The sequence below is a fragment of the Sparus aurata genome, chromosome 1 (assembly GCF_900880675.1).
Source record: "Sparus aurata chromosome 1, fSpaAur1.1, whole genome shotgun sequence".
Classification (NCBI taxonomy): domain Eukaryota; kingdom Metazoa; phylum Chordata; class Actinopteri; order Spariformes; family Sparidae; genus Sparus; species Sparus aurata.
In genome coordinates, this window is record NC_044187.1 from 14,580,904 (window position 1) to 14,597,382 (window position 16,479).

A 16,479-nucleotide genomic window follows, 5' to 3' on the forward strand; every position below is an offset into this window, starting at 1 on the left:
CTCCCTTCGTTTCCCCTCTCCTGCTCTACCTCTCTCTCTCTCTCTCTCTCCCTCCCTCCCTCCCTTGCTCCCTCCTGCCGCTGCTCCAGGTCCCTTGCCTGTCCCTCTCTTCCGTATTAGTTTCCAAAAGGCATCTTTAATGCTGCCAGAGAGCGCGCTGTGAGGCAGCAAGAAAGCGAGGCGAACGGATTGCTATCTTTGTGACAGCTTCTCTGCTTGGCGGGCTGTGTGTGAGCCGGGGAACTGGACTGGACTGTGGTGTTTCGAGGAGGTGGGAGAGGGGGTGGAGGAGCAAGAGGGAGAAGTGAGGGGCAGGCTGGACAGATGGAGGACGGCACCCAACACCTGGGACACTGCATGGTTGACATGAAGGAGCTGAGCGCCAACCCTGAAGGACTGACCGCTGCCGGTGAGCTGACTGCACTGTGTTGTCTGTCTGTCTGTCTCTTAATCTGTCTCCTCTGGCTCTGTCCTTCTTTACACAGTTAAACTCTGTGACACCTAATCTGCTGTTAGATTGGATTCTGTCTCAGTATCGTACTGTCTCAATAAATGCCTGTCCCATTGACATCTAGTTTTTGCATATTTTCCTTCTATTTTTGTTTGCCGTGGTGCTCTCTCTCTCTCGAGCGTAGAAAGAGAGAGAGAGAGAATGTATGTGTATTAGAGAGAGAGAGAGAGAGAGAGAGAGAGAGTGTTAGAAAGAGAGAGTGTGTGTTAGAGAGAGCGAGTGAGAGAGAGAGAGAGAGAGAGAGAAGGGTGGAGGTACCTGTGAGAGTGGGAGAGGGAAAGAATTTTAAATGCACGATGATCAATAACCAAGTGACTGGATTTAATGCAGTTTCATAGTGTTATCTGGATAACCCTCACCTCAGGGTCATATTGTTACAGTAATTACAAGGGAACATTAATTATTCATGCCATCAACATCAAGTGTTTAAAGGTGATTTTTAAAAGAAAAAAAAGAGCACACTTTGTTATCCCGGGGTTTCACTGATTTTTAAAAATTTTTTAACAATTTTTTGGATCAACGTCATGTTGATATCTTAAATTTCCAGAGGAGTTCTGCCAGTGGATTGATTAAAAACTTAGTGGCTGCCTTTCTGCAGGTTTCCAATTAAGTGTGCACTTCTTGCAGTTTGGTTGAATTAAAATCCCAAATTGTCTCAGAATGTGATCAAGTCAGCCTCAGCTAGCTCTGGGCAACACTGAATTGGATTAATTGACAGAAATAAAAGTTTGAAGGAGACGGTTGTGTTGACATGTTTATTTGTGCATTCACGTGTGTGCTTGATTCTGCTTGATTTCTGTGCGTGTGTGTGTGGATGTGTGTGTGTGTGTGTGTGTGTGCGCGCGCATACCTTTTCACTGCAGTCATATTCCATGTTGCCTGAATGTGTTGTCGCTAATGAGCACTGGCAGAGGCAAACTAGATGTCTCAGTGCCCATCACAACAGGAGAATGCTAAAGAGATTATCCATATCAGCGATGCCACAAAGCCTGCTCTCCAAGTTTAATACCTTTGCTCATGAAAAGGACAGACACTGCATGCAGCACCACTAAGCATTTGCATTGGCATGCAAGCTCAACACCATCATATTCCCCATGGGGATAAGTAAATGGAGCTCTACAAAGAGGAATGAAAGCGCAATTCATGACGCCTTGTCTCCTTTGCCTCAAACCACGCTGATACACATTGAACGGGTTTACATGCACAAGTACACCCGCAAACACACACAGACGAGCAAATAACAAAACGAGTGCACAACACCTAAGCATGCATTCACACTCACACTCAGCCACACACTCGTGCTCGTACTCAAACAGTTATGACCTGATGACGAACCCTAGATATTCTCTTCGATAAAATCACACAGTCACAGTTTGGAGATGACATCTGACAGGTGTGGGAGTATAACAGTAATGACAAACACCTCACTGTACCTCTGTTTTCTTTCCCCTGAGCATCCTGGGAAACAAAAGGGAAGAGCAAAGCACATAATTACCATGTTTGGCACGAAAGACAGGTTGACAGCCCCGCATTATCAGTCGCAAGGTGAAATGGTTTATCTCCTCCTTCTTGACACAAGAGAAAAGTGGGACCCAACAAGGTGCTGCTCGGTACTTATGAAGACAGGACTGAATTGGCATTTTACAAAGTCCCCACTGCAGGGGGAAGAATTGTTTTAACTGTTCATACCTGCCTATGGGCAAGGTTTTAATGGAAGCGGCAACATAATTGATGTCGTTTTGATTGCACAATGTCGGACATGATGAAACTATCGTGGAGCAAAAAGTCTCACTCCATGCCCTTGATATCCCTCCGCTCTCCATCTCCCATCGACACGACAGTCAAGACCTCCTCAGCACACCCAACTGATTCACAACACTTCATTAAATGCTGGCAACAAAACCATCTGTCCCCTCTCAATCTCCCAGGGCAGTAATGTGACGATAACTCACTCTCCCATTCAGCACCACTTGTCCTATTAGGAAGCCTGTTTGTGCAAACATCAATCGAGTTAGAGGTACGTTAGCTCGGCTGATGACTGCATCATCAGAAAGGATGTGCAGGTGTTGTTTCTACATTTGAAACTACAGAATAGAGAAGAATGGAGGAGGGCAGGATAGGACAAAAGGAGCTAGAAGAAAGAAGATTGCAATTAGTGTGTGTGTGCCTGCGTGCGCGTGTGTGAGTTCATATGAAGGGACGTTGAGTAGAGTTGTTTGGTGCTTATAGTTTGGGTATGATGGTCGTGCAGCCACATAAGTAAGTTATCATTTAAAAAACCAAACTAGATAATATTCAAAATATACACAGCATTTGTTCCTAGGCACAGGCTCTTACATATAATATCTATTCATGAAGAGGATAAGAAGGAGTGATTAAGAAAGTGTACCATCCCCTCTGCTAGGGGTTTATAAGAGCTCTATTTGGAAATTGCCTGATTTTTTTAGTTGAGCCGGTAGCATATGATGGGGACCGGAGCAGCGACAGGCAGTATTTTGGAGCTTTTCCACAATTATTTTTTGTGGAGTCAGGAATAAGCAGCAGTCCCATGTGAAATCTGTGTGCACACTCCCCAACATTTCCTACTTCCATTCCTCCTTTCAGAGTCTCTGCTAGAAGCTAGTCAGTGGTTATCACACCATGCAGTGGGTGAGGAAGCAGGGCAATGAGAAGGGAAGAGGGTTAAATGATCATCTGCAAGACAGACAATTTAAGTCCCCGTACATTAATTAACTCTGTCATTCCAGAGAAATCACCTAGTCTGCTCGGATCCTAATAAATTACTCTCTCCTCTCCCTTCAGCGTGCCTTTTCCCCCACTGATACCACCCGCAGACAGGAGGGGGGTGATAGATTGGAGGTATAGTGGGGCTGTGCTGTTATTTCTAGAGCCAGATGAAACTGCAGTATAGCGGGCGGGCACACCTCATTTGCGGCAGGCCCCTCTGGGAGTTACATCTGCATGTACCGCCTGCCTGCCTGCATGCCTGCCTGCCTGCCTGCTTGCCGCCTGCTGCCTTGCTGAGCTTATTACCATATTCATAATGCCAGCGGATATCGATTTTAAATACCACACCTGTTCCACTTTTCTCCACATCCTTAGCCACACAATGGAGCTGCATCACCTGTGATCTTCATATGCTAAAGGAGATGTGATTGAGGTGGACAGTACAGGTGGTTGACCTCTGCCCATGTAATGGGTAATTATTGTAATTAGGCACTGTTTATTTGTTTTGGTCAGCCTGATTCTCACAGGGGGGTTAATGACATGCAGCGTGTTCAGTGCTCCAAGACAAGAATGATGTCACAGTCTACATAACAGGTGTTCTGTCCTCAGGTTGCTTCGCATAATTTCTCTGTGATTTTAATAACTTTGGAGTCACTGTGACTATGTGAACAACAGTCTCCAGCGCTGCTATGTTAAATGTAACATAGTCAGTATTCGTTCTCAAAGTTGCAGCATAACCTGTGTTGCCTGTCTTACAATCAAAGCATCAGGCATGATCCTTCTATAAATACTTGACACGCTGTCAAGCTGTGCTCTAAAATTCAGACATCTTTTGACTCCAGCCTTCCTCCTGCTTCACTATCAAGCATATCAAGTTGCTTTGCCATGTGTGCCTGTCTCATGATCAGTATCCCAAACCCATATCAGACCTAGACTTAAGCTTTAAGTCTTATCTGCATTCAATTATTTCTGCAATGACAGACGCTTTTCGCTGCTTTCTACCACTCTAGATAAGTCGTGTCTAGCCCAGATGGAGTCCTCAAAAGTGACTGGGCTGTTCAACTGACAGTCCCCTATGATGGCACCAGAGACAGGACCCGGCAGCTGGCACTGTCTCAGCTCACCTATCTAAAGGGCTTCCTGTTGCCACCACACAACTTGTCAGGCTGACTTATTAAAGTTTCATCAGTGCTCGCAAGGAGGCCGTAGTGCTGACAACACGAGGAGACATGACCCCTGAGGAATGGGATGATGATGAGAATAATGTGAAAACCAGATAGCGACATAGAAAATTTATTTACATACATTATTAGCCTATTTGTGTAACCGTGTCTGGTGTGTGTGTGTGTGTGTGTGTTTGTGTGTGCATGCTTCAGCTGTGTGTGCACTTGATTAATTAGACGTTTACTGTACTTGTATGCATGACAGATATTGCACCAAGTTTGCATAAGCCTGTTTATTTAAATGTCCTGAGAAGTGATGCAGCTGACACAGCCAAATTCTCTGAAACTTGAGAAAACACTGGCAAACTGAGACTTTACTCACAATTCTGTTAACATATGCGTTGAATCTCGATATGCACTGCAAGTTGCTGCTTGGGTTTTTCAACAACGTGCCATGTATTGGGCTTTCCTTGCCTCAGTAGACATGTGACTCTCAGGAGGGCTCCGGGAAATGCTAATGATTTCTGTAATTTAGTATGCTTGTTAATCATTAGCAATCCCTGTAACATTGTTTGTTTTGCAGAAATTTAAATGAACATTCCAAAGAGAATTGAAACTTGTGAAGACTTGTTTTGACCACGACTGAATTCATTTAGACTAAACTCGTCCTTTTTGAAATCAAATTTACAAAGCAAACTTATGAGAGTGTGTGAAATAAAATGTGTGGTTGTTCCGATAATAAAATTGAAAATAAATCAACCGGGACACCACAGACAGTATGATTAAGTAGAAAGTCTACATTGCTGTATAAAAATTAAGATCTCTGAAGTCAAGCTTCATTATGCACTTTTTATTATGTATAATGTCTATGTATTATTCATTTATATTTCCATTACACGCTTTGTAAAAGTATGGAGGAGCATATATAAGAGAGATACAAATCTAACCTTCTTTACTTCAATAAAGAGCCTAGAGAATTTTAAAACTAAGGATAATATATTAAATTCCAACCCAACCACATTTCAGAACATTTCTGTAATCTCAGGCAGTCCACATTTAGTTTCCAAAAGATGGAAACTACAGCTCCAAGACATACAGAGAAACACCTTTGGACATAAACTGATAGTCACAGTAAGGAAAAGTAATTATACAATATACAATTGGAGAAGAGTACCTTTAACATTTTTCTTTAAGTCCAAAAATCCTTCTTCCTTTGTCAGCGGGACATCCCACGAACACAGCTGTTTGATATACAAATGTTTTGACTGTTTTATTTGCCCCACCCCGAGGTTTCCTCAGTATTTTCAATGATAGTATGTTCTTGTCAAGTCTTCTCTTCACAGAGATTCATTGGTTAGTGTTGTGTTTAGGATAGACAGGATAGATTTTATGTCTTCTGAACCTGCAGTCTTGTTTGCCCTGTTTGTTACCTTACTATTGCATCATGTTGTTGTATGATGCTGCTGTTTAGTCAGATCTAAGCAGGCTTGTTCTCTGTAAAGACCTTGAAGACATGCTTTGTGATGAAAGGCTTTTCAAATAAATGAACCTGATTCAACACAAAAGCCAAATAAAAAGATCAGTAATAATAATTATAAATCATAAGTTAATCATTTTTAGTCTTTGTGAAGGATCCTCATTATATAAAATGACTGTTACCTAAAGTCACGTGGCTCCCATACATCAGTAAGCAACGAGTATCCATGGCCCATTAGTGGGGTTGATGAGCCTTAGAGGGGCCAATTGTGTCCAAGCACCCCAGGAAGAGAAAAATGCCATTTAGTGGTTTGGAGCCCCTTTACGTGTTGCACCATTATGCAGGTGTTTCGTCTTTTTTGGTGTTTGAATGGTTGTGTGTCGGCCTGGGAAGGTGATAAATGAGAGACAGCGTAGGTGACAGATGATACAAGCCGTCAGTCCTCTACTCATCATTATGGCATAAGCCCTCAAGGACAATGGATTTCCAGAAACTTGTTCTGACACTCACAACAAATGCAGTGTGTTTGCATAATCTAAACAAACAGTGGCATCTATCACTGTGGCATTTGGGGAGTCTGTCATGCTCCTACCTACAATGCTATCTCAAAAGACTTTTTTTTCTGATTAAAATAGTTTCTGTCACTACATTCTTGCCACATTGGTAAAATGGATTCAGCCCCTTAGTCTACTTGTATTCTGTCATTCTGCTGTGTGGTTTAAAGCCTGACCAATATATGGTTGGCCTATATTAATGGCCAATATTGGCATATCACATATTTCAGTATTCTACGATTGGCACCGATATGAAAACTGCCTCCATTACATTGTTTGATAACCACATTTGAGGGGTCATTGTAAAAAAAATGTTTGTATATTGGCCAATGCTTTTTTTGTTTTCTTCCCTGTTATATATGTTATATAGGTTCTTGTGCAAGTAAAAGGTCTTTAAAGGTCTTTAAAGGTCTTCAAAGGTAAAAAAGCCCAAGGTCTGCGCCAATGAAAGCTCCTCACTCCCACGGAAAACACTGCTCCTGAAACGCCTTGTCAGTAGTCCTGCCTTTAATTCTGTGACTTCTTGACACTAAGTCACCATGTCAAACATTTACATAATTTATGCCTATATTCACGATCAAGGTGAAGCTGACTAGAAGCTAAAAAGACGTCAGAGCTGAAATTATGAGCCCAAAAATGAGCACAATATGTCTCCTTTATCATTAACATGAGCATCGGCCCCAAAATCATTATGGTTAGCCCTTTTAATTTACTCTATTTCTTTAGGATTCAAACGTTTAGTTGATTAAATAAATAGTCAACTGTGAGGAAAAATATTCATCCATAATCTTGAGTAAAAAAAATCATTCAAGCAAGGAAAGCATGCTGATTATTTATGGTTAGCTGCTTTCTTCTTTTAAATCACTGAAAATACATGTATTTCTTTGTTTCCTCCTGTTGGAATGTTTTCCTCTCTGTGCTTTTATTTCAGCTCCACTTCATCTTTCTTTCTCTGTCTTTCTCGCAGGTGTTATTCTAACACCCAAGCTGCCTCAGGTGGAGTTCAGCCTTGGTAAGTCTCGTGTTTACTCTGTGATTCAAGGGTCATTTTACTTCAGCACTGAGTACTATCCCACACTCTTCTGACATTCTTGTAAGCACATTAGATAAAGGACATACAGACACGCTTGCACGGCTGCGCGCTTTTATTAATGTCAAATCTCTTTCCTCTGGCCCAGAAAACACAGTCAAGGTTTATGGCCTAAAATAAATCCAAATGTAACAGTTGTAAACACACACCAACACACAGTCACTTGATGACAGTTACACTAATGCAGAAGTCAGTCAGAATTAGTAGCATATCTGCAGACATCCTTAATCTTTTCTCAATTCTGACACATTCACACACCCCAAGTGTGGTTGGAAGGGACAACACAAAAAAGGGCAGAGAAAAAACATTAGACAGAAAGGAGACGGGCTGCTTTTGAACTTTTCGTCGAGATGGCCTCATTCATTTTTTATTCAGCTGGGATGTTGGATTTCTATTTCTAGACAATTCATTGTGGCTCAGGTCAAGTTTCCTAAAGCGAAAATCCAAGACAGAAATATTTATTCCTGTGGTCTTTGACAGATGAGATTGATGGCACCAAAGACTAGCCTCTTGGCTCCCCTGTTCTATCTTTTGAGGCAACTGCAAAAAAGGCTTCCCACTGCCAGCAACAAACTGAAGAATGACTGAATACAAAATATGCCAGGCTACAATTTCTCTGTACTATCAGGAAAGTTGATCATTCTAAGAATGTATCCTCCTCAGTGTCACTAAATGACTTTTATGACCAGGGCAGTGCTCAGTGTAAAGTCCTCTTTCCATTAGAACATTTTTAAGGTGTTTAAACTGTGTGCTGGTACCTCATGATTCTGAACACTCCTAATAGTCTGATTGCCATTTCTGTACATAGATGCAAAATTGCAGTGAGTCATAGCGACATGTGATCAGAGATCATTGTGTGAAGCTCAATAGTAGTCATTATACTCAAAACTGCACACACTCACACAACTGGATGTGTGTGTGCACCTACAGTAGATACAGGCACAGCATTATATTCTGCAGAAAATCAAGTAAGGCCTTTGTAGTGCTTGCTTTGGTTCCTCAGTGTCCATTCGGTTTGAATCAAGACTCAAATGCTACTATAGCTTTAGGGTACTCACTTGAGTAGAAAGACTATTTGAATGTAAATTTTCTGTCATGGCATAAAATAGAGCTGACAGCTGGCGAAGGGAAATGCCACGTCCCTCTTCAAACTGCCCTGGTTGAATGTGTGCTCATGTACGCTAAATGTACAGTGCATCTGTGGAACCGTTCTCAGATCTATCAAACCCTCAATAACATTTAGTTATTTAAATTTCACTGTGCATAGTTTTTAGTCAACATTTATTGATCTTAATGAAAGAAACACAGAAGAAGTTGAGATACTTAAACACTGTTGAAGGTTACATATTCAATTCCTGTTCAGATATTCTATACAATGAATTATTCTCAACAAATGCGAATAATGCTTTTTTTCTCACAAGTAAATACCCCATGTTTACCTGTCTTTAAAAAGGTGGTTGCTAACATTTGGCCAAATGAGACTACAGAGTTTGTCAGGGACATTAAACGTCATCATGCAGAACACAGAGACTGTCAACTCTGTAGTCTTTACAGGCTGACTTTTGTTGCAAAGTCTTCTAGCTTTAGCTTTCCATGTTATAGATTGATCAATTTATAATAAAGTGTGTGTAGGTTGTTTTAGTAGGAAGCTTAGTGGTGATGCATCCGCAACGTAGCTTGATTAATTTAGCTTTGTACTTCTTGCGACTGCATTTAGGCTTCAAAAATGATTAAAAAAAATGTGTTCTGTGTATGTAAGGGTGCACAAGTACAAAACATTTCATAGGCTCTTTGTTGAGGGAACCCGGGGGATGCTAACTCCTGGGTTAGCCTAAAAGAATACATCATCCCTGTCACTCTCAATGCCATGCCCTTAACCTTTTTAAGGGCTCAGCAGCTGCTAGCTAGTGAGCGACTCAACAATAGATCTGGAGAAAGGCAAGCCAAAACTTAAATCATGCAGCAATTTTCATGTACAGTGGAAAGCTCAGTGCGGTTTAAATGAAAATTATCGAGGACAGAGTAGAGAAAGACCCATTGACAAACTGCTCTGTCACAACAAGCAGACAGGAAGAAATTCGAGCCTCAGTCTGACAGCCCACACAAACTATTCAGTGGCAAAGATATAATAATAATAATTGAAAGCAAAAAGAAAATAATAAAAGGTTTTGAGGCTGCTTTTGAGAGAAGTGACAGTCAGAGCAAATCTCAAGTACTCAGGAAGCTGCTTCCATCAACTAGGAGACAAACAACAAAGGCAGCCTCACCAGACTTTGCGCTGACCCCCAGTATAGACGAGCTGGACTGAGAAGTCTGGGTGGTTTGTAGCTTTCTAGCATGGTAAATACACATTCCAGAGAACTAGTGTTTAGTGCCTCATAAATAAGCAAGAAAACGTTAAAGTGAACCTTTCAGTATACCGAGAACAGTGCATTGATTTGAGGAGAGGTGCTTCCTTTTTTGAATTCCTGTTTAAACTCTGGATCCAGTTTTCTGAATGAGCTGCTGCCGATGTAAAATAATTATGCTGGGTATAAAGAGTATTTGTCGATTGTTAATTGTGTTTGTGTGTGGTTGTGTGTAGGAGTAGTGCCCAAATTATGCAATTACCTTTGCAGCTAATTGACATTTAATTATATCACTGTAGACAAACGTGGTATTTAGAGGCATAAGCCTATACTTAGATGGTAATGATTAAAGGGTCACTATACTGACTTTACTTGTCACAGGGAGTACCGCTCAGCCTGTAAGAACAACTGTTTAATGTTGTCTGTGGCTCTAGAACAAGCTTTTTAAAGTTTGGCAAAAATGACCCTGAAGATGTTGTCAGGGTTACCTTGACTTTACTGAGACTGGAATATTTTACTGTATATGTAGTTGGAAGAAATTACCATTTACTAAGCAGCATCTTAAAGTTGTTCAGGTGCAGTACGTAGGATTGTGGCAGATCTATTAGAAGAAGGGGAATATCATTTTCATAGTAATGTTTTCATTAATGTATAATCACCTGAAACTAAGAATCTTGGTGTTTTTGTTACCTTGGAATGAACCTTTTATATGCACAGAGTGAGATTCTGCAGCAGGTCAAGATGGACAATCCAAACTCTTGCCCCTTGAGAGGGCTGTTGCGTTTGTGAGGGTCGAGGCGAGGGGGTGTTCAGTTGTTGGCGATCTGCAACCAAACTGCTAAATCCCACTAAATCTTACACACATGATCTTTTATGCTGTGTTCTGGACAAGTCAGAACTAAACATTTGGAAAGCTACTTGAGGAGTCAAATTCCTACTTGTAAACTCAAGGCACTTCCATCTACCCTGACTTTGTGAGGGAACGGTTGCCTAGGGGGAACGCACTAGGTTTTTTTCAGTATTTTTATTAGGCTCGCAAATTAAATATTTAGCATAAAAGGGCCAAATAGAATGTATAATGACGTTCGTTGCCTCGTGTAGTTTTTCCTCTTTCATTTCCTTTATACCTGTGAGAAGAGTGCAGTGCCATGGGTTCAATTTTGTGAACAGCTGCCAAAGAAACAATATTTGTTACGGTCAGCCAAGGTTTTTGCAGGCTTTTGGCTGTGTGCACCTGGAACGACTGGAGGTTCGGAAGTTTGAAATTTCAGCTCAGAAATTCCAACCTCTAACTTTGATCGAACGCAGCACAAGTAAAGTTGATATCCAGTTGCGGAGTAATGGATCCAGTATTTTTTCGAACTAGAAGTCAAAAGATCTCAGCGTCTCCTGCTCTGCTTTTGCTTAGTGTGAGTTTAGTAAATGATTGAACTCCATCTTTAGATAAAAAATCCTGCGATCAATACCATAAACTGGTCAGGTAAATTTCGAGACCATCAAGTCAAAATAATACGAACAGGGATTAATAACGACTTGACTGTAAAACCAGACTGAGAAAACATTTCCTCCTTTCTTCTGCAGGGACGCAGTAAAATAAAGTTGTCAACAGTTTATCAGGCTCCTCACTTGCTGGTTTTTTACCACTGCAGCTTTGGACTTATTTTTCAAACCAAAAATAATGAGGATATTTGTGCGTCTGTGTTTTGACACTGTCAGAAAAGCTGATGTGAAAAAATGTTTTCTGCCCATAATGTAAGATACAAGCTCACTGGAGAAATTTAAATGTCGTGTCTGTTGCTTAAAATAAAATCTTATTCAAAACGCTGACTTCTGTACCAGACTGTGAAAGTTACCAGAAGACCTGGTGCATTTGTAATTTTTAAACCATTGGATGAGGAGAAATGTTGATAAATTGAGCGGTTAATTATTTATCTTGTCACCCTTGACCACCGGTTCACTTCAGAAACTAACACCTATAGGGGAAACATGTCGCTTTTATTAGAGACAAGTCCCTGGCTCCCTTGCAATTTAAAACACTGAACAAAAACCCAGTAACACCCACCAACAGAAGGAACTAGCAACATTCACAGGTCAACGGACTCTGTAGTAATCACTGGTGTTTATTGGCTCCATCGCCAATCGCCCATTTATCAACATTATCCTGGGTGGACATGCTCTTTACTTTAAGGACACTACTGCGGTAATATGTTTCCATCTTTGCCTGTTAAAGTCGGGTCTTATTCTTTGATAAAGACTTTTAAGATCATCATCTTCTTGGCGTAGCTTATATATGTGATCTGCTACTTTCTACTTTTACATGTGTCCAGCTACGTTCCTGGTGTTCAATGTTACACACCCTGTAGAAATGAAATTAGGTGGAGAGCATATAGAGTTACACATATTCCAACAATAATGCCTACACAACAATTTAACAACATCATACTGTGATTTTCAGAATATTTTAAACACTTGTGTCTCCTCTTTGAGCTTCTTATCCTTTTACCAGAGTGTCGGTGTAAATGGTGGCCCTGAGATATTGAAATATCAGGTCCATTTCTGTGCCGTTTTTAACCAGGGTAAAAGCAACTGACATTTTCTTTCTATGGAGACTCTTGCAGACGACTTTTGTTCTTTTATGAAGTAATGCTCTTGCTTCTCTATTGTCGTGAGAAGCAAGAACAATAGATTTCGACAAGATTTCTTTCCAAGGTGAATTTTTAATACTGTTCAACTGTGTTTGAACTGCAGTGTTACAAGACAGGAGGTTTAAAGATACATTGTCAATATTCAAATCCACATTCACTTCCCTGTATTTTTAGTAGTAACAATGGCAAATTCATTGTGAATGGCAGCTTTATGAATGCTACTTTGAAATAAACATTTCAAACTTGAAGCTCCCTTCACATACAATATAGCAAATTACAGGCTTTATGTTAAAGTCTTTGTACGGATTTGACATCATATGCTTGACAATCTGTTCAGCAGGTGAAGGACGTATTTATCACAACACGACAGCCCTAATTTTCCCTCCGTTTTCCCCAGACCCACAGGCGAACAGGTGTGCAAAATGGCGGCACATGCAAATAATGTTGTCAAATTAATTGAAGCATTGAAATAATTATCATGATGAATGAAGCGTCTTGCGGCGATGAGCATATATTCCTGTCTCCTGTGGCAACTCCCAGGGCTCCCCTCTCGATTAAATGGAATTTAGAATCATTGTGGGGTCTCACAGGCCCACTGCATTAAAACTCATTTCCAGCAAATTCATCTTGAAAGAGCTCAGCATATTCCAATCACACAAAATAAATACAGCATAGTAATTGAAGCCTCCAAGGATGGGCAAACATTATTACTCCAATTGCTCAATTGTTATGGTAATTTAGAAATCAGTCTCAGTATACTTTGGTAGCTGAGTCGTTTTACTAAAATTGCAAGTCACGTCAATGTTGAATTAATTTCCACCTAAGCTAAGGCAGGTAATTCACTAATAAATTACCACAAAATCTCCAAACATAATGTTCTTTAAGGCACTTTAAATTTGGACATTCTCTCTTCCTGCTCTCACTTTAATAGTCTTTCCCTCTTTCCATGTCACTCCCTCATTATCTCCCCTCTCACTCAGGCTTCCTCCCTCAAACTCTAAATGCCTCTCTTAGGGACTCCCATGTCCTTTCTCTCCGTCACCCTCTTTATTTCCTTTTCCTGCCACCCCCACCAAGCATCATAATAGCTCTGACCTTAGAGGGTCAGTTGAACTGTCATATCCCTGTAAGAGAGCCAGTGTAGTGATGCATGGTTGGGCACCCATACTCATTTCAATCACCAGTGTGGCTGTGGTTAACTGTGCAGCGGAAAAGGGAAGATCCTCCAGGCCAGTCAAATATACGTCTCCTGAGGGGACTGACGGGGACGGTCAGCAGCTTATCTGCAGTATCCCATTCTAGGTATTGTGTGTATTGGATTGCTGGGGACCAAAATGTAAAAAAGAAAATTGTGAGAATCCAGACAGCCAGTGTTATTCAGAGATATGGGAAGAAACTCATGGCAGAGGTGATGAAATGATGAAACAGAGTGAAAGAAATTAGATCAATCTCTTTGGAAACCATTGGGGCCACCGGTGATTAGTGTATGAGCATGTGTGTGAATGTCATTGTATATGGACGTGAATAAACAGTTAAACACCTTTTACACCTACAGTATTTACACCACAGATCCCCAATTACAGCCACACAGATACCAATGTATGAACATCATTGCCAATGAATATATTTTTGCATGTTTTTTTTGCCTGCACTTAAACTCCTCCTCCTACTGTATTACCAAGTGTTCAACCTCCTTTACCGTTGTTCCAAAAGACCTGTCGTCGAGCTTGAAGCGCAAAAGGGAATGTGGAATCTCAGAGAATCCCTCAGAGATGATACATGCATGAGCTCTGCAGTACTCCATGATGTTCTACAACTCTGTGTTTTCCCAACAACACCTGCTGAAAACTGAATTACCAGCTGTAAACATGTTTGCTGTCTTCCCCAAGTCGGCCTTTTAAGCCGGACAGACAATCTGTGACTAATGCCTGATTTTAACCTCAATCCAGTCACCCCTCATTTATTTTAGAATTCAGCTAAATTTTAGGGTCACGATGCCTGACAATCTGACTGTTGGACAAATTGGTCTGTGAGCAGTTTAAGCTGTTCAAAGGTTTCCCACATGATTGCGATCAAAAGATTCATTAAAGGTTTTATTTTTCGGGCAGTATCTTTCATGATGTGGCTTACTATAACTGTGCTCTGTGCTGTGATGGAAATAAAATCAAACATTGCAACAAAACAGACCATATTGTCCATATTTCCAGCCACCCATTGGCTTCTTCTGTATTTCTTCTTTCTATTTGTTCAAAGTAGAAAGTTCAAAGTAAGCCTTTCTTCTTTTGTTGGATGCTGCTACCCTGCATGAATAAAACTTTATTGGAGTTGGTCAAAAAACGACCCAGGGTTCTGTGTTTATGTTGTGAGCATTGAAGTAGTTTTGGCTGTGCAGGGGGTGATTAAAAGGTGTAGTGTGCATGAGAAAATTGGTACTGTCTCGCTCAGCTTTATGCACAAATGCAGTGATGCATTTGTGTCCTTCTCAGTCATACGTATGCCCCTTATACATGTGTATATGCACCAAGAGGATATGCAAATCCTTCGTCAATCTAAATAAATCCACCAGTTATGAGGTGGTTTTAATGCAGCTAATATCACCAAGTAGTTAAACATGCAATAAAATGTCTGAACACATGCAGCCAAGCCCATACACTAATTAAGACCCCACTCCACGTCAACCTTATCCATGTTTCATTTATTCTCTTCCGTTACCTCCTGCGGTTTTCACAGAAAACGTGGCAGATGTAGATCAATGCCTTTTAATCGCATTTCTATTGAGTCTGAGTGGTTTTAAATCGTACACGGTGCAGTGCTACGTTATTGCCTGGGGAGCCAAGGTAAATTCATACATATTAGATGGTCGCAATTAAAATTATCGAGGGATTATTTAGTCTTGTTACAGAAAGCCCTGCTCTACCAAAGATGTGAATGTAATGGATCATAATCAGAATGAAGACCTACCCAAGTAATTTTATTTTTGCTGTAAAAACTCCTTATGCAGACAATAAATCGATAAAATATATAGACCCTACAATATCTAAACTCTAGTCTGGTAAGGAAATAATTTTCTCCCACCAGCATGCCCCTCTTTTTATATCGCTAGCAGAACAGCATCAGTAAAACATGCTTCAAGGTTCGCCTTGTAATGGCTGCATTGCAATGAAGTCCATTTAGACCAAGTTATTCCCTTCGTGATTCCCTCTGTGCTCCCCTGCTGTGCCCTGACACCCAGGCCGTTTAAGCAATTCTCAGACAAACACTGAGTTGTTAGCTTCACTTAAGCACTTTTCAGTTTAATTTTACAAAATTAGGTGTTGTATTGTGAATACTATTAAGTGGGTCTCATGATGAGACATACCCTGGAGAGTTGGATGAATTAGCAGATGTTATTAAGTCCAGTGCAGTCAAAGGTCTGGTTTTAGTGTAAGAGATGGGAATTGTTATCTGTATCCACCACGTGGTCCTTTTAGACTCTATCCAGATAAGATACCTACAAGTGTACTTTTAAAAAGAAATTAAGCAAAAGTACTGTAGTTATTAGCTCCAGGGTCAGTTTATCGACTGATGACCTCTTGTCTTTTTAGTCTGTGTATGTTTGATGTTTGTTGCGGTTTGAAGCAGAAATTCCAATTTATTTAATCTGCTATGATTCAGGTACTACTGTAGATGCTTTTTTTACATGCAGCCTAGCTTTTTTTCTGTGGCATTATGTTTGCCGTGAGATATATTTGTCCATCAATTCCTTTTTCTAACCACTCACTGATGTTTTATTAGATAGGTCTGTTTTGGATGGAGGCATATTTAGTCATAATTATTTGGAACAAGTTAGATTTTCTGCTTTTTTTGTGTTTCCAGTGTGTGTTTGTGTCTCCCTGCCACTGTTCAGGACCAACTGGTTCTTGGAAATTGGTGGTCTTTTTTTTCATGCATGTTTCTAGTAGAACTACCAGCATAGTACATTGGA

The 16,479-nt window shown here is 40.6% G+C and overlaps 1 protein-coding gene across 3 annotated transcripts in view; it reads left to right on the forward strand.

Annotated features, from left to right (window-relative positions):
• The window catches only part of inpp4b (inositol polyphosphate-4-phosphatase type II B), a 231,750-nt gene that overhangs the window by 85,213 nt on the left and 130,058 nt on the right, over positions 1 to 16,479 (forward strand). For 2 of the 3 annotated variants that reach the window (XM_030426674.1, XM_030426660.1), the window contains exons 2-3: positions 90 to 409; positions 7,400 to 7,444. In XM_030426674.1, coding sequence (XP_030282534.1) covers positions 325 to 409; positions 7,400 to 7,444 — 130 coding nt within the window. In that variant the 5' untranslated portion in view covers positions 90 to 324. Of the gene's footprint in view, positions 1 to 89; positions 410 to 7,399; positions 7,445 to 16,479 lie in introns of those variants that run through there. The other variant, XM_030426667.1, reaches the window with a different exon arrangement.